The sequence below is a fragment of the Dromaius novaehollandiae genome, chromosome Z (assembly GCF_036370855.1).
Source record: "Dromaius novaehollandiae isolate bDroNov1 chromosome Z, bDroNov1.hap1, whole genome shotgun sequence".
Taxonomy (NCBI): domain Eukaryota; kingdom Metazoa; phylum Chordata; class Aves; order Casuariiformes; family Dromaiidae; genus Dromaius; species Dromaius novaehollandiae.
Genome location: NC_088132.1, coordinates 82,666,428 through 82,689,080, shown reverse-complemented (window position 1 = coordinate 82,689,080; position 22,653 = coordinate 82,666,428). Strand labels below are relative to the sequence as shown.

Below are 22,653 nucleotides of genomic sequence, written 5' to 3'. Positions count from 1 at the left end.
AGAAGCTGGTCTGCTGGACAGTCTGGAGCACACTCACAGGAAATTTCAGAAATACAAACATGAAATAAAGGCAAGTCAGTGCAACTGCTTTATGAAGAGATTTCTTTTTATTAAATAGAAGGCCTAAAATTCTGCATTTTCAGTATGAAAGTCTAAAGAGTACAAAGAATACAAGGCACTTACAAAATCCTTGGAAGAAAAGAAGGGATAACTATGAAAAACAGTAGACAAAACAGAATGGTTGCTGAGAGGAAAAAACCCAGCTTTTGACAACAAAGAGCAGACCACACTCTCCTTTGCCTCAGGCTCCATTCTGTCAGCAGCTTGTTTATCAGCTCACTTTAGCACAGGTCCTTCCTCAAACTTCAACTTTCAGTGCTTGGGTGTGCTGAAGGCCATGGGTGCTCGCCTTCCTTCTCACACAGTAACACACTGGTTGAGCAAGAGATTCTTTGTACAAGTCCACCATGAAATTGCCTACAGCATATGAAGCTGGGAAAAACAAACCAACCAATAAAAAAAGGTTCTGATGATCCATGGATACAAGTCTCCATAGCTTATCTGATGCAAAATAAGCTTTGCAGAAAGCAACAGATGGACTGAACTGACAGCTACAGAAACCAAAATTCAGATTTTTGACTTCTTCCTCTTATTCTGTGTGTTTATCTGAACATGGAATATATTCTGGTATTATGCAGAGCAGAGACCACAGCTTGGATTTGACATCCCAGAGCAAAACATTAAAAAAACCACACACCCAGGAATCCAGGTTTATTTAACACTTGCCAAAATCTCTCTAGTGAGCAGGTTCAAAGTTCATTCAGGGTCTTTTGCTCATTCATATTATTGCTGTTTTGTTCATTCATATTATTGCTGACAATGCACAACACAATGTATTTTAGATGAGCTGGTTAGTATAACAACCAGTACACACTCAAGGAAGAAAAAACAACTTTTCTTGTCAAAACAATTTTGACTACTTGCAGAGTTGAAGTTTATCACAACCATTCTACTCTAGAATTCACTACATTAATAAGACCTTTGAAAGCAGTCTTCTACAATAACAACTGAAGAGTTTACTCAGTATTTTCCAAGTCAAAGCTGACATTTTCAGTTAAAATCCACTGCTCCGTTTGAATCCTAATGGGATAGCACTGAGCAAGAAGTCTGGCTGCGTGATGAAGTATGAAAACCATATGGCTAACAGAACTACCAAACATCAGTCTGGAAGTGTTTAAACTACCTCAGATCTTGTTCAAGTGATGGAGGAAACTTCAAAACATACGATTAGGACAAGAAGAAAAAGATTAAGAAAAGGAAATCTGGAAATTGGTTTGAGGCATTAGGGGGAAAGAAAAAACCCACACAAATGCTTCCTTTGAGTAACAACACAGTTTTAAATACACTCTCCACCTCATAAACACAAAAGGAACATTAACATGCAGAGACTTTGAGTGCTGGCCTGAAAATGTGATTAAAACTGCCTGTAACCACAGGTGTCAGTTGCATATCTGTTTTGAATTTGTAATTTAACCAAGACATGGTAATTTCTCTCACTCAAGTTTCCAGAACAAACTCAAATACTTCAAGGTCATTCAATATTTCCAATCCTAATTTAGAAAAGATAATTTGAACAATTTTTCCTTTGCACTAGTGCCTTTTAGAAAAAAGATCTGAAGGAGAATGCCCACACATGCTGTTTCTCTGCAGACAACATGACATGTCTGCATCTCAAAATGCTTTGGCCCTCCGTATCCCGGGTAGGCAGAGTCCAGGAAGCTTGCTAGCGGATGACATAGCGGACAAGTCGTGAGCCACGGACTGCTCTCACTCTCTGGCAGTGGCGCAGGATATCGAGGATGTTGTGAAAGCGCTTATCCACTTTCAGCTGGGTGAACTCTTTGATATCAGTCTCCACAATAAAGAATTCACCTGGAAAACAAATAGTGACCTTGATACAGAAATTATGTTGTAGCATTTCAAAAGTAACAATCCAATCTCTAAGAATTCCACATATTAATGAAAACAGTCAGCAGCAGGCCACAGCCTCACACTGTGTCAAGAACTTTGCCCTACACTAAATTTGTCATCAAAAAGCAGAACTGCTAACCTTTACATTAAGTATAGCTAACCTGCTCTGCCTGCAGGCTCCACTCAGTAAGGCTAGTAGATACAGCTGACAACAGACTGAAGCCTCCCAAACGATCCTCTCCTGGGGCATAAAGCACATGGCAGTCTCAGCCACCACCAGGGCCAGCACTACAGAGCCCAGACACAAGGCACTCCACAGCTGTGCTGCAAGATGGAGACAGTAGAGTAAATGGACAGCACAGCAAAAACAGCCTTAATGACTAACAGTCAGTGAACTTGCCCATATGTATTCTACTTTTAGTGACACCCAAAGCACTGACCCAAGCAAAGGAAAATAGATGCTCAGGGTTTGCTTAAGGATCATAGCACAACTTCACAAAGAAAAGCATCACACTTCAGTGTTTCAATCATGGAACAGAGGTCAGTAGTAGTGTAACCCGAATCCCAAGTAATTGCTTGGCAGGTCTCTGAAATAACGTGTGGCCTGATGATGGTCTCCCAGCAGACACTCAAGGTGTAGAACTGGTCCTCTGCAAATACAAGGACAGAGCCCTGCATACAAAGCTACACAGCCTACCTTTCCCTTGACTTCTCTCTGATTTGGGGGGGACAATAACGCTTTGTTAATTAAGACAATGCAAGAAAAAAAATTGCCATTTTTCTTAGACAGAGGATGCTGTTCCAAGTGGCTAAAGAAAGGTCCTCCATCAGAACTGGCAGATCCTCCATTCTCATAGTTGATTAATTACTTCAAAAAGGAAATTCTCATTTTCAAGTGCTTGTAAGAAACCGAGGCTTGAACTGGAGCTAGAGCATTTGAAATGCCTGCAACAGAATCCCAAGAGAAAGTCCCCACAAGCTAACAGTACACACAAGCGGAAGGAAAGAGTTATTCCAACCAGGCCATTTGTAATTTCACTGTCATTTTATATTCAGTCTTTTTACACTGTTCAGAGGAAATAATTATAGATCTAGTAAAATGACTGTATATTTAATACCTCCTGTTATATTATATAAGGTTTTAACCATGCATCTTCACAAAATTGAAACTAAGAAAAGCAATCTAAAACTAGGGAATGTGCTAATTAAGGTATGAGAAAGAAACATAAAATTATCTTTAAGGAGAGTAAGTAGAAGGAAACGCATTATTCCATAGGATCATGCTTCCCACTCTTGTAAGAAACGAGTTAGCAAGGCTAAAGGTGCTCTAGCTTGCAAAAAGGAGAAGGATAACCTTCCCTGCTCCTCCTTTTACCCTAGAAAGGAGGCAGAGGCAGCATTGTCCTAGGTAAGATGGAACGTATCTTGTTTTTGTTAAGTTAAGAGAGCAAGCTTCCAGTATAAACCCAGGAGAAAGTAGCTGATGCTAGCTGCAAAATTGAAGCTACCAGGAAGGTGGGGTTTTTTTTTGCCAGTACAATATTAACAGGCTTACACAGGTGGAAAAGTTTCATTACTGGTAGGAAGAGTCCTGCATAAGTAAAATGCTTAAAAAAAAGTAACTACAGGTGGATGAAGACTATTTGTAGTTTCTAGTAATAGGGCAATATACCTAAATGGTGCACTTCAGAGATCCGTTCCCAAAAAGGCAAGTTGTTTTAAGTATTAGGAACCCAGGATACTCCTCATATTGATCATGCAATTGGAGGGAAACATCAAAATGTCCTGATCCAGTGCGGAATATGATTTTTTTCTAATGTTCCCCAGAATTCAGGGCAGCAATATTCAGCATAACCAGGTGTCATTCACTGAAAAACCAGAGCTGGTCAAAGGGTCGTGGTTTGGCTGGAAATAGCAACTCCATGCACTAAATAAGTAACTAAACTAACTTGCTAAATCACTTTACTCAGTGGGAAGCCACCCTGACAACCCAGACAGCATCCTTACTCATCTGGAAATCAGAGGAACAGGTCAGCTGGAACCAGCCCAGTCTGAGGAACAGTGAGAATCCTAAGCACAGACACACACAGTAGAAATTTAAGCAAACAAATTAATGACTGCACAACCTCATCCTGAAAAATGCAATGGATAAGGACATTTAATCATTTTGTGCTAGTCAAATAAGAACTGTCTGACAGGCTGCCAGACCTCTCTCTAGGCTTTCTAGATGATTAGTCACACACCAAAAAAGCAACCTCTCAGATGCTGAATGTCCTAGTTTCATAACTGAACTTCCCAGCATAAACAAGAAAATGATAAATGGCTCTCAGGTATTTGAAGAAATTAGAAGCCTCAACAGTTTTCTCACACACACACACACACACTCTCTGACAGAAAACTCTTTTAAGTAGTTGTACCTTTGTCAAGTAGCTAAAACAGTGCTCTCACTGCAACTGGTGCTGCCAAGGATCACAGTGCAGATTAAGCAGCATTCCAAGCACAGGAAGGATGTTCTAGCATTTAACCTCTCTTCTACAGCCATGGGGTCAAACTCCTTACTATTGCCCTGAGGGCAGTGACAGTCAAGCAAAAACATTTACTGTAGGTTAACAATATTCAAAGCTGCACACTAACGGCACCTAACGACTCACAAGTAGACAAGTAGGTCTCACTGAAATAGAGCTCCTTTCTGTCAACACCTTGCTGTCTCTCTCTGTTACTGCCCATAGCAGAAGGTATATTCACTATGTACCAAAGGGTCACCCACTGGCATGCTAAAACTCAAGTCCCATAATCATCCTGGGTCATTACAGCATTGAGAACACTGATGCTGCACCTCAAAGGCTGCCAGAAGCACAGCTATGTGCTCCTTCAACCCTGTCATTTTCACAGCTCCACAGACCAAACTGTTGAGATTTTGACATTTGTTTCCACCCAGGAACTCCTTCTGTGGTTTTGACCCACCTTTGCCTTCTCTGTGGACTTTGGTTTAATACTATTATCAGAATCCAAGGTTCAATGCCTTTTGAAACTGAAGCAAGTATTTTAACAAATCTCAGACTAGTAAGAGCCATTGTTAGACTGAGGCAAAAACTTGTCTAGCAAAATTTGAGCCCAGATCAGAGGCCAGTCACATGAACTAGTCTAGTCATATGTCTTTGGTGTGCTTTTATTAAAGTCCTTTACAACACTGACTTTCATCTGACAAGTTTGTCCTGTAGCTCACAAAATAAGAAATGTGCTAGCCATGCCCATAGTCCCAGAACTCCCTCCCTGTAGACAAGCCACATTTAAAATCTAGGAACTAGTGATGATGTCACCATGCCATAAAATTGGGTCAATCTTGATCGGAGAAAACCTAAAACTTTGTTTTCTTTGCTTTAGTATAAGGCAACTCTTTGGTATACAGTGAATGCTAAGGATGTTCTGTTAAGAGCAGAAATTGAGAAGCAGGCACCAAGGTGATGCCTAAGAGTTCTATTTCAGTGAGACAGAAGAGAGGTTGCTCCACACTATGTCCGATTTTGGAAACATAAGGGCATTCTAAGGACATCTCCAAGCCAGATATATGTGGTACTTCCCTTCCAGGAATAGCTTACATATACATATATGTATGAGTACATACTCAAAAGGAAAGGAATGTCAAAAAGCAGATTCTAATATTAGAGATCTACAGTGCCACATATCTTTGGAAAAATGAACCTGTAAAACATGACCAGCTTGTAAACTGAGAGACAGAGACGTTTTAGTGCGATTTTGCTCCCTTATGCTTCTAGAGACAAGAAAGCTTCTTAAGATACACAGACAGACCTCTCTCTTCCACAAAGCCACTGCATTACTGATTACATTTCTCAACTTCAGATTAAGTCTCTAAATAGCTCATGTTCATTCTAGCTTAAAAATTGAAAACTCAATTCATGCAGTTTGTTATCAAGTCTACTCATAGCAATTCCAAATTAAATCTTTGTGCATTCTAAATTTTTTTTGCTATACCACACTGTGAAAGAGATCTGCTTTCAGTCAAGATAGATAAAGCAACCAAAGTCAGTTATGGGGAAACTATCCAGTCAAAATAATAATCCTTGTTCCTAAGTTATACCACTTCACCCAGAAGAGGTGCCCTATACAAGATTACATCATCCTATCTCTGAACAATGCAAATTCTGCGGCAGGTACTAGATGAGCTAAACATTTGTCGAGAAGACACAACGGAGTAGGAAAACAGCTGGAAGAGCCACGAGCTTGCGCAATGAGATTAAATGGTTATCTAGCCAAGGTTCTTACATAGGAGGTCAGACAGAAAGCCTATCGTCTTGTTATTAACAGCTAACTAGTATGAGCCTTTGATAAACTACTGTGGTACTGATGCTGGCACAGAACCCACGTCCTTATCTAGATATAAATATCCTGATGGGCACTAGCCAGCATCAGTGGTTTTCATTTAAAGTTATTTGGGAAATAACGCTGCTATTTCAGATACCACTTACCACTGTCATCCATTCCTCTGCTGTTACTAGCTCAGGAGACAGGATGTTAAGCTAGTACAAAGAAACACGAATAAACTAGGCTCCTGCTGTGATAATGGTGACTATCCAGTTCTCTGTAGTAAACAGACACTTATAGTCTTTGTGGTCTAGAATACTATCTGGAGATAGATCTCATTTTTATTCTCCTTCATTTATATCAAGGGAGAACCACTCTCTTCAGTCAATAGAGCCAGAACAAAAGTTCAGTGCTTCAGGCTGCCAAAGCTTTGTTGATCCCTCCACAGGGAATAGGAACCAGTCAGAGTCAAGTCTGATTTAGACTGTGGCACCCCACAGTGGGAAGGGAGGGAAAGCCCTTTCAAGTCTACAGATTGTTTTGTGTTTTTCTATTCCCCTTCTGAGAATTAGTCGCAGCAGAATCTCCAAAATTTTTCAAGACTGATGTTTTTAGGCACTCCCACAAGTTAGGCTCTTCCACCAACTTCCAGAATGGTCTGTTTTCTGAAAGTGAGATGTTTCAGGTTGAACCATAATATGAAAAGCACCTGCTACCATAAGTCATCTAAGCTCTTCGAGTAGTTTTATACTTGTGCTGCAACATCCAAATGCTATGAGTTTGGTGCTAACAAATGTAAAAGCTACCTTTTGTATCCTTAGTTTCTTCTTCCAGGAATCTGTGGTAGAGGTTTCTTACAGCTGCATTCATAGATTTTAGTGGTCGATGCAGGATCCTGTACTTGCTAACCACAGCCTTGTTCACCTCTTGAACAACAGCATTAATTTGATCACATGTTAAACGACCTCTCAGGTACCTAATAAATAAATAAAGGATTAACCAGAAAGTCTCAGAATTGAAGCTCTGTGTTTATTTTTCTCTTTCATACATCCTAGTTGAACACACTATTCCTAGGTAGAGATAGTTTCTTCTGCTTTGTGTTAATGAATAAACAAAGTAGTTCATTTTGTTCATTTTCTTTGATCATTTAATAATGTTGAAGGAAAAAAAACAAAACAAAAACATCATAAAACCTAAAGGAGGAAAACAAAACATTAGAATGTCAAATTAAGAAGTAAAAGATATATCCAGAGCTTAAGCTGCCAGAAGGATTCAAAATGGAATAAAGGTTTTGGTTATAGCATATCACTTAAACTACTAAAGTAGAAAAATTAAGCAACTGTGCAGAAAACAAGGCAAAAACCAATTTTGAAATTAAATGTTTCTGCCTAAGAGTGCAACTTAGTTCATATTATAATCCTAAATAATCTTTGTTTTATCTTGCAGGCATTCCTTTGTTTTTTTTGAAGAAATACAAGTTTTTTTTCTTTTACTTGGCAGCCTACCTAAATATATAGACACAGAAATTCTACAGTACCACCATCCTTTTTTGAACCCTCACAGCATTTCATCAAGCCAATATCAAAATAGTAATATTTGCTGACAACAGCCTAGAGGTACAGGAAGCACAAGAAGACAAAGACAAAGTGAGGTGGAAATATTAGAACAGTGGAGTATTTGCAAGTAAGGTTATTCTGTATTTATAAATGTAAAGACATGCATCCCAGGAAAGGAAATAGACTGCAAAGCTACAAACTGGGAAGCAATTATATGAAAATGAAATCAGAATCTTATCTGACAAACAGTAAAGTAAGCACAAGACAAAATTCCAGAAATCACTGCAATAAATGCTAAATTTAGTCTAGGCTTTTAAAATAAAGCTTCTAAACAATTTGTTTTGGTAACTTTTCAGATGTTATTGCATATTTTCCAAAGACATATGTTAGGAACACAAGCAGTAGGACATAAACAAATAGCAACAGGAAAAGCCCTGCATTCTGCCCTCCTGCAATGTTCTCATGAAGTAAATGCACTCATCCCTGCATAGCACTAAATTATTATCACAAAAAAACAAAACACACAATGCAGAGAAATGGCAACAATCTTTTTTTTTTTCTCCTGAGAACATTAAATGCCTGTTATTTTGGTAAGCCTGAAAAAACAAGGCTGACATTCTCTTGTTAAAAAGACTCACTTTTGATCTCTAAAACACAGAAATAAAGCCTCTAAAAATTAGTCTACTCCTTCTAAATGCCACTGGCACAGTGGAGAGCATTCTGGTGCTACCGCTGTTTAAAAAAAAAAAAGAGGGAAAATGAGGCCTTAGCATCTTGTTATGGAGTTTACAATTTTATCAGAGCACTCATATGCTAAAACAGGTATTATATCACAGGTGCAGCATAAGGCTAACACTTAACATGTTGAACAGGGGAATCCTGCATCACATGGTATTGTGTTGTACAGAGGGATGGAGAGGCTGAGGTGACTCAGCTTCTTACCCCAACTCCTTTAGGCCATTTTGGGGTATTATTCCAATATAAACATAGTTTCACTAAACATAAGCAACTGTCTTACAGGTTCCACAATGCAACCTACAACAACCCTGTCCCAGTGTATCATCTTCATTTCCAACTGTCTTCCAAAGTGATTTGCAGAGAACAGTATCATCTGTCCTCTTCAGCTCCTCTGCAAGGAAACTTTTCCCACAGTGGCATGCAGAGCTTTTAGAGTTTCTGCTGTAGAGCAAAAAAGAAAAATCTCTGTTCCTGTCTACATTGAGCTCTGATACACAACTACTTGGCAGCAAAGGCCAGCAGCATCCTAGGCTGCATTAAGAGCACAAGCAGCAGACCAAGGGAAGTGACCATCCCCCTCTACCCAGCACTCCTCAGGCCACCTCCAGATACTGCATCCAGTTCTGAGCCCCTGATACAAGACAGACATTGACAACCTGGAGTGAGCTCAGTGGAGGGCCACCAAAATGGTCAGGGGGCTGGAGCACTTGCCCTGTGAGCAGACCGTGAGAGAACAAGACTTCTTCAGCCTGAAGAAGAGAAGGCTTCAGGGGAGCCTAAGAGCAGCCTGTCATTACCTGTGAAGAGGTTATTAAGAAGATGGAGCCAGGCTGTTCAGAGGTGCAGGGCAGGAGAACAAGAGGCAACGGGCATAAACTGAAACAGAGGTTCAGACTGGATATAAGGAAAAACTTTCACAATGAGGACAGTCAAGCAGGGGAGCAGATTGTTCAGAGAGGCTGTGCAGTCTCTGCGCTTGGAGGTTTACAAGATACAGGCAGTTAAAGCCCTAAACAACCTAGTCTGACCCCATAGCTGATGCTGCTTTGAGCAGGAGGTTGGACTAGAGACCTCCTGAGGATCTTTCAACTGAAATTATCCTACGATCACCATTCAGTCATTGTAACAAATCAAGCTTGACTGTTTGTATTTGGTTCAGAACCAGTTTGCAGGTGTGTGGAATTATAAATATTCTATTGAAAAAAGTGTTACAATCCATTTTAAAGATTAGTGCCCCTCCCCATCAGTCCATCAGGTGACTAAAAGCTGTAGGACAATAAGACTGAAGAGATAAATGGATAATAAATTGTTCCCTCATTTTAATCTGACTGCAAAAACTCAATCTTTGAAAAACTTGCAAAGAATATGAAGCACAATTAAAAATTCAATATTCCAAAACAGAATGTGGGTTGGCATTCTACAGCTAGCAACTAGAAGGAAGTGCCTGTTGTAGATTTTAAAAGAGTTGCTATGGGGGGAAAAAAAAAGTCTGCACTGGATATGTAAGAATCCCTAAAATCAAAGCAATTGCTCTGATTTCAAACTGACTTGTCACCAAGTCATTTGTGGCCAGTCAGTCAGCTAAGGCCATTGTTTCCCCTTCTATGAATACAAACACTGTGGTTTGTAACTTGACTTTAATAGGAATCAGAAAATGCATGGCCATAGTAAAAATACCACAAGATCTTCAGCAACTATACATAAAAGCCAAGTGGTATTTTACAGGATTAAACCTATTATCTTGCCTATGTGACTATGTATGGCAACTCTTTCATCCCCAAATGTCTTCTCCAAATCAGTGGTGTGACCCTTAAGCCTCTGCCTTTTGCAGTGAATACATGCTGCACAGTGTTTGCACAAACTGTGCCGCTCTAGCTGCCCTCCAAGCTTCTTTAAAAGAAGCAAACCCCGACCTGAAGGTGCTGAGCTTGAACCAAGAAAGCGAATCCCACTGCAAGTGCAGAACCTCCAGAACATGAGAAACCTTGGAGAGTAGATCCATCCAAACAACTATGGAGACAGATCAACACTTCATGTTAGATCACAAGTAAAGTTTAGCTTTCAACTTTGTTCATATTTTGATTAATCCAGATTCAAAGTTGGAGGTGCAGCCATTTTTATATAAATACTCTACTCTGCATTCATAACGTTTCGAATAAAAGGAGCACTGTCACCCCTGAAACGCAGCCACATTCAGCATAAATGAGTAACACAAGCCACAGCCATAGAAGTACTCTGACTACATACATTAACTGCAATTTTTTGCTCTATTTGTGGCCCTCACCCTTTTTATAAGGTCATGGGGAAATCTATAAGCTATGCAGATTACGGTCCAAAGTGTAAAACTGCCTTTATCTATGTTCCTATGTTCCTGCTATCAGTAGAGATTTAGTCAATACAGTTAAGAAAGCCAAGGAACAACTTGGCTCATCCCAAAGCAGAGAGGCAGGATTGCCTCTCCTAAAGCTAAGAACCCAGAGCTTTTTGAGAGGCCTTCAAGCATCCAAGATGCTCACACGGGGCTTAGCAGAAGATAGGAGCTACGGAATATGCAGTAACTAAAAACCTGGCAGGACATGCCAAAGCATCTTCAATGGCACTAGACATCTATGATTTGGCAACTGAAATACACCCTTGGCAGCTGAGTTGTTTTCTGGCTTCACTGACTGACTGTACTGACTAGATATTATAGGGGCTGAGGCACTCAGTGAACATAGAGGTATCTGTGTCACAGACACTTAAATATAGGCGCCTTCATCTAAAACTAAATGCTGCCCAAAGTGTCTGGTTTTTCTTCTACATGATCATTACAGTTGTGCACAAACTCAAGCTGTTCCACAATCCTCTCATTTCTGTCCAGCTATGGCTAACTGACAAATGTTGATATTTAGTTTACTCCATGCATTAATATAAAAATATAATAGTTAAGTTGATAAGTTCAAAATTCATCCATTTCATTTAGATTTAAAATAAATTTCAAATCTGCTTCATTCCCCCAAAACCACACACATTCAGAACTCAATCCTTTTTTTTTTTTTTTTTTAAAAAAAAAAGGGAACTGATTTTTTTGATCCACAGAAGCCTGTTCCATAACACATGATTTTTCCACCTCAATCCATAGGCATGAAAACCAAAACACAGTAGTATGTTCTTCAAAGAAAAGCATAACATTGATCTACTATGTGTATAAAACCGGAAGAGAGATAATCCTCCTAATGGCCAGCCCTCACTCCCTCAAAAACACCTAGACTAAAAGAAACATATATTCCTCCAAGTTACCAGCTTTTGAGAAATGACAGTTATAATGCAAGTGTAGATTCTAAAAACATTATTTTAAAAAAATCTATTAAAAATGTGAGAAATAGTAAAGCAAGCATTTGAATTTGCCTCAGTTAACTTAGTTTTTTTCTTCCTGAAAAAATATATTTCTCAAACAGATTTGAAGGCTAAAATAATTTGCCAATCTTTTATTGTGTGAGAGTATTCTATCTGATCAAGGCACTTCCATATCTGCACCTAAACACAGCATATACCTTTGTTAAATATCTGCTGCAGAATTCTAAAATATCAAGTCACTGGAGACTGTATGTTCTATTTAATGCCCTAAAGGCATTTGGGAGAGATTCCCATCCACATTCAGCACAAAGGGAATGAAAACACCTAGATCTCTCCATTCAAAATTTCCCACAGCTGTGGTGGAAAGGGAGCTAGGGAATGAGATTCTTCACTGATGCAGAACCCCTGATACCAAACTGGTAAAGGATTTAGACCACCTACACAATGATGCAGTTGTGCTTTATTAAGTCTTTCAGAGGAACTTAGCATAGGCACACTCCTGTGCTATCACAGTCACACAGCTTTGGGACCAGTGCTTGGGGGGGGGGGGGGGGGCAGAAACAGCAGTATCTCTTGTTACTACTACCAGCAGGTATAAAAAGATCCTACATCAGAACTAGTGCAGATTGACCTGGAGAACTGGGACATGAACCAAATTGATACTCCCAACAGAATATATTAGGTGTGAAAAAACTGGGGTTATAAACATTTGCTGCTTAGATTGGACTAAATAGTAAGTGAAACTGCAAGCCTAGCAGACTCTCCCAGTCACATATTACAACATTGCTAGACAACAGAAAATACTGGTAGATTAATAGATCTATTTAAATTCATGCAAATCTCCCTCACAGTAAATCAAACATGCTTCTCCCTATCTGAATATTTCTATAGCACAATAAACACAGTTAAAGATGCAATCTTTCTATAAGCCAGCAACAAATATAGTAGCATCCAGTTCGCCTCTGTCCCCATTCTCCCCACCCACAAACACCAGTGGAAAACCTTCTACATTCAGGGATAGTGGAACACCTGAAGAGGTTATCAGGGAAGATCACAGCCTTAACTGGAGTTTAAAACAACATTTGGCTGGAATGGTCTAGGTCTACTTTTCTTGCCTTAGCACAGGCAAAGGCCAAGAATGTGCATGCTCCAGCTTCACCTTTCCAAAATTCTATTAGGAGAAGAGTACCTAAAGGAATAAAACACCAAGCACTAGAGGTAACCTGCAGAATAAAAATGCTAGGGGTGTCCATTTTTAAGCAGCAGCCAAAAGAATACTTCATTATTAGTTCAACATTCAGGCTCCTTGATTTTAGGACTGAGCAAATGGACGTTGCTCACCTGAAAACTCTGGAAGTTCTAGGCGCAGCCCCAACAAAAACATACAGACACACATGCACAAAGAATCTTACTGAAATAAGGGCTGTCAGGGCACAGACTGAACTCAGAATCTAGGTAACAATTTAGCCTTAAGCGTGAATGGAATTTTCTCATTTTTGCAGAAATATTTGTCATCGCCCAAAAATCCCATTTAAGAAAAAGTTATTCCTACATGGAAGCCTTCAAAGGTACTTATTAACCAGCTCCTGGATGGTAGGGAGAAAACCAGCTTCCTATTCCAGAAATTCAGAAAATTTCAGTAGGAAGTGGTTTTTGCTTTTAACAACTTTGATATCTGTTCCTGTCTAAAACAGATTCATAAGCCAAAACTTGAATTTTTCAGACACCAATAGCCAGGTCAATTAAAAGAGCATTCATCATTGTCTTTTTTCTTTTAAGCATATGCTTATCTTTCATCTTATGAGATGATGGCTCATTTGATTAATGTCAGTTCTCAAGAAGTAAACCTAACTATTAGCTAATATGTTTCTGTTCATAAAACTATAGTGACTTTCAAGATAAGCAGTTTTAACTAATTAGTTCCAACGTCCCCAACATACACAAAAAAAGACCTCATCAGCTCTATCTGCTTCATTTTCAGGTTTCCTAGTATTGCCGAAGAACTATTTGGTGCTATCAGCCTGATATTACATACCATGAAACATTTAAAATTTCAAAGCACTTCTGTCAGTCTCAGCTCTGCAAGAGTTCACCTTCCCAAACCTGTTTGCCTCCCAAAGCAGCACGACAGGGTCCAAGAAAAACCATGCTTACTTACGCAGGAACACTTTCAAACTCTTCTGCAGTTATTAAGGCTGCTTCTTTAATAAATCTTGGCTCTTTTAGAGATTTCTTTGCACATTCAGGTTCTGTGACTTTTGTTTGTTCTCCACATTTCACCATTAGCCCAGTGACGCTGTAAGATGAATGAATATTAAGCATATAAATAGCAGATAAGTATTCAGGAGAATACCAATATGTTATCAGGTCTGCTCAATCACAGAAGTTCCAACCAATCTGTTGAGTTGGATGAACACAATTCATGATCTTTTCTGAAATAAAAATAAATAAATAAAGCCTACTTCCTTTCAAGTTCTGTATCTTAGCTGACTTCATTACAGCTCTTCATTTCTCTGCAAGAAAGACTGCTAGCAGGTGAATTGGAAGCAATCCAAATGCAGTACAGAGCAGTTAAGAATTCAATGTACCATTACATTTCACAGAACATGAGGCCTCACGCTTTATCAGATGAGCCAGAGCATAGAGCTACAGTCTAACAGGCAGACTTGAAATACTTCACAGCTCCTTGAAACAAGTTCAAATCTCAGGAAGCCTGACTCATCCATTAATCTTTTGAAGCAAATAAATCCAACACCATCCAGCAGCCTGTATGATTCTCTTAGGCAAGATGCAAAAAAACCCAAGGTATTTCCTGCTGTGTGTGATAATTACAGCACTACTACTTATAAGTTTACCCCTCCTCTAAATCCTCAGCTCAGGACCTTGAACACTGAACTGTCTGCCAGCCACCCACCTAGCTGCTCTCCTACTCATTGGTAGCAGGACAGCAGAGAAGGATGCGTTTGGCCAATTTCAATGTCACCTTGTCATCAAATACAAGGACATGACTGGGGTGAAAAGTGCAACAGAAATAATTAAAGTACCACCCAGATGACATATCACAAAGAACGGATACTCTTACTTGACCTAGCCTTACCACAATAAAAGGGATCTTTGTCTCAACCCTCAAGAAATACAGCCTACAGCACAAGACAGTGAATGGCACAGCAGTGCCCCACACGTTCAGCTGAGGGCCTGGATTTGACATGCCACATGGCATTACACCTTCCAAGGCAGCATCCCACTTTCCGTGCAGCCTGACTGCAGTGCAGAGGGCAGCGAGTGCCACCTGCTGGGCTCCCCAGATGTCTGGTACACAGCACAGAGAAAAGGGGAAGCTCTGGTCTGCGCCTTACCACAGCGCAGAGCCATTCTGAAATCCAGGAAAACAAAAAGGAAATTAAAAAGGAACAAGACTTCTCTGGACATATTTTAGAAGGCTGTTTCCCAAACTAAGGGTTCATGTCTAAAGAGTAGCAGCATTTAAAGATTAAATGCTCCTGGACACGTCATCCCTTTGACCTTATCAGCTAAGACTAATCCAAGTTTTAATCCAAGCAGTACTGCAACAGATGAGAATACTGCTATATACAATCTAAAAACTACAGTTAATTTTTCTGCTCTGTAACCTTGTTTCCACATCTTCAAGTTCTTACTTTGCTGGAACAAGCCTGTAATGTTTTCAGCCTGAGGCTTGTCTGGCACTAGGAGCAAGACCAGGTAGAGCTGATAGGTTCAAGGCGCATACTGGGAGCACTGAATTCAAACAGACTGATGCACTGCTCCCTGACAAGCTGCAAGGGTTGAAACAGGCTGGCATCTCCAGACCTTAGAGTCTGGGAAGAGACCCCCATCTGGCATACACTCAGGTCACTCAAAAATAAAAGGCGATTCCAGCAGGCCAGAGAAAGAGCTGATCACTCTAAGAAACTGCCTCACAGTTACGATGTCTTAGAAGCTTTTTGATTAAGAGAGTGCTATTCTGTTTCACATACTTGTGTCTCATGCTCACACTTCAGATACTTTATTCTGAACAGCTTTTCCAGTATAGCCCTCTCACAGGCAGGTGAATGTCAGTGTCAGCTAAAATAAATTTCAGGCTGTGGGGTGGGAACAGAAACACCACAACTGTAATTCAAGTCTCCACAGCAAGATGTTTGAGTTAGAGGATTTTTTTTGTTTTATGGTATTGGGAAGGGCTGTATTGAAATTCAATGCTATGGACCCCAAATTTGGATCACTAACCCATCCACAGAGGCACTGCAACTATCAAATTAGCATGTTTGCAGTTCCAAAGGAAGCAATGCTCAGACTTATAGAAGAACTAGCTTTCTACTATAACATCATAGCTGCCACTGGAAGCCTGCCTCTGAACAAATTGGTATCTTACAGGTTTTATTTCAGGGATTTGATAGGATCCTAGCACAAGCCCAGTATCTGGTAACAATCAGTTTGGAGCAAGCTATGGGTCAATATATATGACAACACCGGGCCCCAAAAGTTCAGTCAATATCCAATAAAAGCAGAAGAGCTGTACAGTGCTGCAGCTGTACACTCCAGCAGCAGCCTGCTACCTCCACACTCAAGTGTCACATACCAGCTCTGAGTCGGTTTAGGCAGACAGGAAGGAATATTTTCACAGAGGTGACATGCTTCATTTCGATATCTCTCAGCAGACTTCTGCAGCTCCTGAAATTAATGTCAGACTTCAGAAATTTGAAACTATTAGTGTGATGCAAATGAAATCAGTTTACTAACAGGACAATGCTAGAATAATTCATAACTTGATTAACAAATCTGAGAGCAACTAGCAAAGCTAAGAGTGAATAAATATGAACCTCTCTATGCATGTCTTCAAAAGGTCAGGGAAATCTGAGTGGGCAAGAAATAATCTTTAACAGTACACCCTAGCAGGTCCAGGCAGGGGAAAGGTTGTGGTAATGGCAGGAAGAGGAAATTCTTCCTTCGGGAAACTATCTACTTTCCCAAAAGTAATTTCAAAACATAAACAAAAGCAATACAAAAACATACTAAAACAACAGATATTCTAATTGAACATACAGTTTCCATAGCTTTTGCATAGATCTAAAAACAGAACTACTCATTCAGACCCCTGTCTTCATTATTAGGAAGACATGCTGTCGATGTGTATTACTGAAAAGCAGTGCTCTGCATTTTCCATTCAGGCCTAAATGACTTGTACAGCTACCAAAGCAGAAAAAAGAAAGAACAACATGATCTCCAAACTTCACAAGCATCTCTGACAACCTTTGTCCACTTTGTTGAGTTTCTGGGTTATCTGGGTACAAGCAGTTCTTTGTCTTTTAGCACAAAAGACATGAAGTTTTTAGGCAGTGATTCTTTGTTGTCTGTCTTCTTCCTTTCTCTTGTCACCTTCCCCACTTCTGCAGGAAAGTTCCAACACCACCATTATGTGGAAAGCACAGCTGCATATGAGGTAGGAGAATCATCAGGCACAGCAAGCAAATGCCTTCTCCAAGACTTTATCATTCCAGGTGAGCAACACTACCTGCACTAAGCTTCGCATTTTTATGGTTACTGCCTGTGACACTCATCAGCTTTTCCCTGAAGAGCAGAAGGGTGGTTTTTTTGTTTGTTTGTTTTTATAAACATTCATTGTGCTGGAAAGCTGCTTAATAAACCTGCAGTAAGTCTGCTCCAAGTCCCAATCTTATTAAAAAGAAATATTTAGAAAGCTTTATGGGTTCTTGTGACTTCTTTAGCCATCTACTCCTATAACTACATTGTTATCAATAGGTTCTACAGGGGTATTGTGGGAAGCATCCCATTCTCATCCGGGCTGAAAAAGAAAGACTTTGATCAAGAGAAAAAAACCAATGGACTATAGAGAATGTGTTTTCTGATTCTCTCAAGGCTTCTGAATCACCATGTGCAGGACAAAACTGCAGAAGAAATACTTCTCTAGGAAGAGAGAATAGGAAGCTACTCAGACATCCCATCTAAAGGCAGCAAGGTATTATGAAGGAAGATACCCAAGTTTTGTAAACACAAAGAACAGAGGCCTGATCTTCACTAGTATTGTAGTGTTTCACAGTTTTTTTTAATGTTTGTTGCTGTTCAGCACAGTGTAATCATATTTACTTTGTCTTACAAAACAGATGCATCCCCTATGAATCACTGATTCCTTCCAAACTCAAAGTATGTTTGCAATTGCTTTACAAGTTATATGCAAGCCAAGTACAGTTTATTAGCAGAATGACATAAAATTACCCCAGAGCACCATACAGTCAAAACATGATTTTACAGACCTCATTAGCCATGCCACACCTCAATCCTAAATCAGCAAATAATTCTTCTAGACTGACAGCCCTCAACATCTAGACACCTTGCTGCTTACATCATAATACCATTTTCCCCAGAGTTTTACTACAGTTTTGTAGGGACAGCTATTAAACATTAAAATGAAGTAAAACTGTTAAATTAATCCTTCCACCTGGCAGCAGTCTGGAATGACATCCTCACTTCCAGAAGAAATGATTGCTGAAAGAAGTCATATTCTACCATTACTGCCAGCAACTCTTGTACAAAGATTTAATTTTCAGTAACAAAGCTAACAAGACATTTAAAGTTGGCAGTGAAGAAGAGTGTTTATACAACGGATCTATTTGATATCACTGCCTAGTTCTAATTTGATGGCAGACTGCTGTTTTCCCTTAGCATCTACATACCTTTTTCTTAGTAGTTTGCTACTTCCATGTAATTCTCTTCTACCAAGTCTGGTAGTGAAATTTACGACAAGCAGATGCAACAGTGTTGTCATAACAGGACTAAAGCCATTACAAGAGCACTAAAGTGCTGTACCTAAAAGTCACCAACATAGGCACTCATAACTGAGCCCTGCAGCATGAACCAGGAACACAGTCTGCAGACAAGCTATTTCATATATTGCTAACAACAGAAGGGACGGTATCTGCCCACTGCAAGAAAACTCTTGAGTACAAGATTTAAACAAGTGAACAGGCCAACTGAACTCTGAGTTTGGTCTCAGCCATGTGGGTGATTATGTACACTTCCCATCACATTAGCTCAGCAGATTTCTTTCTGTAAAAGAATGATTCCAGAAAAAAGTTCCTCTTTTTACAGATAATGTTATTTCTGATCTGATTAGGAAAGAAAAATCTGATCCAAAGCCTACTGGCATGATTTGCAATAACAGTGTACTCTGATCATGACATCACTGTTGCAACCAAGACACCTTTTCACTTGGAAGCAGCCTTATGAATCCAAACATATCACTTCAGATCTAGAGAAGAACAACTAGACACTTAAAGATTTTTGAATCTTTCAATATTTTACAAACAGAAAAAAAGACTACCTTGAGCAAATTCTTCAGTTTTTCTTGCTGTTGAACTTCCATTTCCATTTTATTTAAGAGATCATTTAGGAGAACCACCTCATGTCTTATTTTACAGAGCATAGATTTCAACGATGGTTCTTGACCTGTCAAGGAAAGAATGTTACACAAAAACATCCAAAAAGCCAAGACACTATCACTACAAAAGCAAAACCACATTTTCCTCCCACAACCACTGATTACCCACAAACTCTATCCTCTCCAATCACCATCTCCCCCACCTGGAGCTTTCCCCACTAAGTATATAGAATAGACAGTACGTTAACCACCTGTCTCCAAGTCTCTCAGAGGAACAGCTTTTCCACTTAGTCCACGTCCTCTGCTTGGCACTGTCTCTAGTTCCCTGATGATGTTCCCATTTTGCCATCCTTGTTCACTCCCAATAGTTCAGTAGATTTCCATATCACATTTCATTCCTTGCCTAATCAGAGCATCCCCATTTCCTGCAAGGATGTGCAAGGAAGACTGACACCTTCCATTAACACTAAACTAAGGAGCAGTGTTCTCAAAATTACACAATTGACTTTTGAGAGAAAAAAGGCACAGCCAAGATAAGAAGAACAATGACTACTGCTGCTGAAAAATATCCCATAGTTCTGCACTACTATTAACAGCCCCTTGAGGTGGGCACTTAGATCTTCAGCAACTCCTGGAAAACCCATTGACCTTCTCAGGCACATTTCTCTCTATATAAGAACACTCCAAAACCAACCCTAAACCTACTCTTAATTTTTGTTACCTATGTTTCTTAGTTGAAGAGTCTTTTTGATATTTAAAATCTTAGTGTTGATGTGCAAACATAAATCTTCCAGATCAAAAGAGGCCATATTCTTCTACTGCCCTACTCAGGAAAAAAAGAAAAAAAGCAGTAATTTAAAAGACCTACATTGCAAACACTAAGCATACAAGCAGAACTTTAAAAGGGACCCTGATCTGTCAAAGCAGCAAAGGTAAACTTAACTTAGCTGAAGCTGTAAATGTAGTAGCGACTATTTACTTTACCAAACTGAAAACAGGATGGGAAACACAGAGTGACTGATGCTAGACTACACAAAGCAATATGCCCAAATTTAGTAAATAAATGGAGTCTAATATCAGTATAATGAACACCCATGAACCTGGTTGAGCCTTTACTGCATCAAGGGGCTCGCTACTATAGGAGTTAGAAATTTACTGTAGTAAAGAAGAAATATGATTTATATAAATCATTGCTATAAGGCTCTGAGAGATTGCACCAGATGATCAATATTTAAACCACTTTTAAAGACAAGTGATTAAAGGAAAAGGAAATGCATACTTCCATGCTAACACTTTATGAAAGATAGGAGCACAAAAAGCATCACTGTATGCTGGTTAGTCCTGTCTGAGTATATTTTAGCTGTTGGAAAATAACTGAGGGGGAAAAAAAAAGTTGTTGAAATGTATCTTCCCCAATTATGCTATAACAAGATCCAACTTAAAGGAGCTAATGTTCCAACAATTCTTATACTTGTAGGACTTGCACAGGCTCCCTCTAGTGGGGAGCTCATACCTGAAAACAAAGCTTTTGTTTTGCTTTTAATTTTAAAATACTATGAACTAGTATAAGCTTGCTAAATTAGTTATCTGCTAGTTATCATAGTCTCACGTGACACTCGTGCACCTCTGACATCTCGCTGCCGATACCCCACTTACAGAAAGGTAGTGCAAACTAGTGTCTTTCACCTACTGAATTTATCTAATAAGCTTTCATGCAGTTGATAGCCATTTGGGCTTAAATTTTAATCCAGTAAAAGCACCGCACTGTCTAGAGTATTAATAATTTCACAAAATAAGAAGCTAAAAAAAATTCACGTTATCTCTTACAAGGGGAGAGGGATGACGGCTTTATCGAAGAGGACCCGCCACCCCCCACCCCTCAGCACGCCCCGCTCTCACCACAGCAGCGACCAGAAACCCCTCGCTAGAGGAGGCGACAGCAAAGGAAACTCGGCCCCCGCGACCTGAAGGAGCCGTCCGAGACCGCGGCCGAAGCGCTCCGCCCGTCACCGCCAACCGCCACCAACCGCCGCCCGGTTCAAACTCGCCGCGCGCTCGGCCGACCTTTACCGTCCCAGCGGCGCGGCGCATGCGCAGAAGGCCCCGGCGCAGCCGTTGCGCGCGCGGTGGGGGGGGGGGAAGCGGTGGGGGGGGGCACGCCCCGGAGCGGGCGGCGCTGAGGCGAAGTGGGGGGGGGTGGTTCTGCCACCGCGGGCAAGGGGGCAGCCCGGTCCCCCCTCACGCTCTCCCAGCTGGTTTGCATCTGCCACTGAAGAAAAGCCAAGTTAAACTCTGACCATAAACCTTTTCTTCTGCTCCGTGTCGGTTATTTGCAGGAGCAGTAACGCACAGAGCAGTGAGTGGGGGGGAGGTTCATGTGCAGTACTTCCCAGACCACCTGATGATGCCTTAAGGATAAGTGATGCCATAAATAAAGGCTCTATTAGCCCTGTTCATTGCCTGCTTCTTGTGTTCATGTTTTTGTGGTGTTTGGCATCAGGACAGCCGTGACCCCTGACTACCTCCCCCAGTAGCACCACACGGCCTGTGGCACCTGTCTGTACCCCGTCCCCCTCCCAAGCTTGGCTGCCACCCATGGTACGTCCTCTCCCACCACCCCTCCACCATTTCTTACCTTCTCTTGCAGGTTGGCCCAAATTATTCTGATACTGCCTCCGTTTAGCGTTTGTTTCTTACACTGAGCCAGACACAACAAAAATGTTCATGTTGCCGGTTACCTTCCCCAGAGCTTCTCAGGGCTGGACTATGTCCCTGCAAAGAGGGGACAGAGAGCCTCTAACCAAGCTGCTGTTCCCCTTTCTGGCCATTATGTCTTATCCTTCTGCACAAGAACTGGGATTCCCCATCAGAAACGCCTGCTCCCACTCCTGGCCCGTCTTCATAGGTTGCCTCAGCCCCTGCCAACTCCAATATTTCTCCTTGTCATTCCCTCCCGCAGCACCCGCTGCTCTTCCCGTTCTCCTGGTCATCTCCCACCCGACTCCTGTGCCTGCTGTTCCCGGCTTTGCTTTTCAACCCAGCCCCTGGTTTGTACTTGGTGTGTCCATCACGGCACTGATGTGTACCAGCACCGGCCGATCACCCACACGCACGCGAACGAAACTTTAAAATCAAGCTGGCTCGTCTCACTGAGGAGAGCTGGTGACACGTTGCGAGTTACGCTCACATCGCTCAATTTCTGCTTCTTGCATCACTCTTTCCTTGCCAAAAAGGAGGCTAGATCTTGCATCATCCAAAAAAACACACACAAAAAAACCAAACCCAAAATACCTCCTAAGATACAACCACCAACAA

General features: G+C 40.7%; 1 protein-coding gene across 5 annotated transcripts; it reads right to left on the bottom strand.

Annotated features, from left to right (window-relative positions):
- Positions 1 to 88: 88 nt before the first annotated feature.
- Positions 89 to 21,996, bottom strand: LOC135324599 (spindle and kinetochore-associated protein 1-like). Of its 5 annotated transcripts, none has more exons than XM_064501193.1 (7): positions 21,974 to 21,996; positions 20,060 to 20,161; positions 19,282 to 19,406; positions 16,522 to 16,613; positions 14,083 to 14,220; positions 7,101 to 7,270; positions 89 to 1,932 (listed from the first exon to the last, which is right to left on the bottom strand). In XM_064501193.1, exons 2-7 carry the CDS (start codon positions 20,145 to 20,147, stop codon positions 1,784 to 1,786), a joined length of 762 nt encoding a protein of 253 aa, XP_064357263.1. In that variant the 5' UTR covers positions 20,148 to 20,161; positions 21,974 to 21,996; the 3' UTR covers positions 89 to 1,783. The 5 variants fall into 5 exon arrangements, with proteins under 5 accessions (XP_064357263.1, XP_064357261.1, XP_064357262.1 ...); XM_064501191.1 differs by lacking the exon at positions 21,974 to 21,996 and adding an exon at positions 21,238 to 21,445; XM_064501192.1 differs by lacking the exon at positions 21,974 to 21,996 and adding an exon at positions 21,241 to 21,445.
- Positions 21,997 to 22,653: the final 657 nt, after the last annotated feature.

What these genes read in the sequence shown, in the direction of transcription:
- LOC135324599 (XM_064501193.1), bottom strand. Translation starts at nt 20,147, where the DNA reads ATGGCCTCTTTTGATCTGGAAGATTTATGTTTGCACATCAACACTAAG. An exon ending in CCTAAACCGACTCAGAGCTG is followed by an intron (nt 14,221 to 16,521) that starts GTATGTGACACT and finishes TTCATCTTACAG; the next exon opens with CGTCACTGGGCTAATGGTGA. An exon ending in AGAAACTAAGGATACAAAAG is followed by an intron (nt 1,933 to 7,100) that starts GTAGCTTTTACA and finishes TTTGTTTTCCAG; the next exon opens with GTGAATTCTTTATTGTGGAG.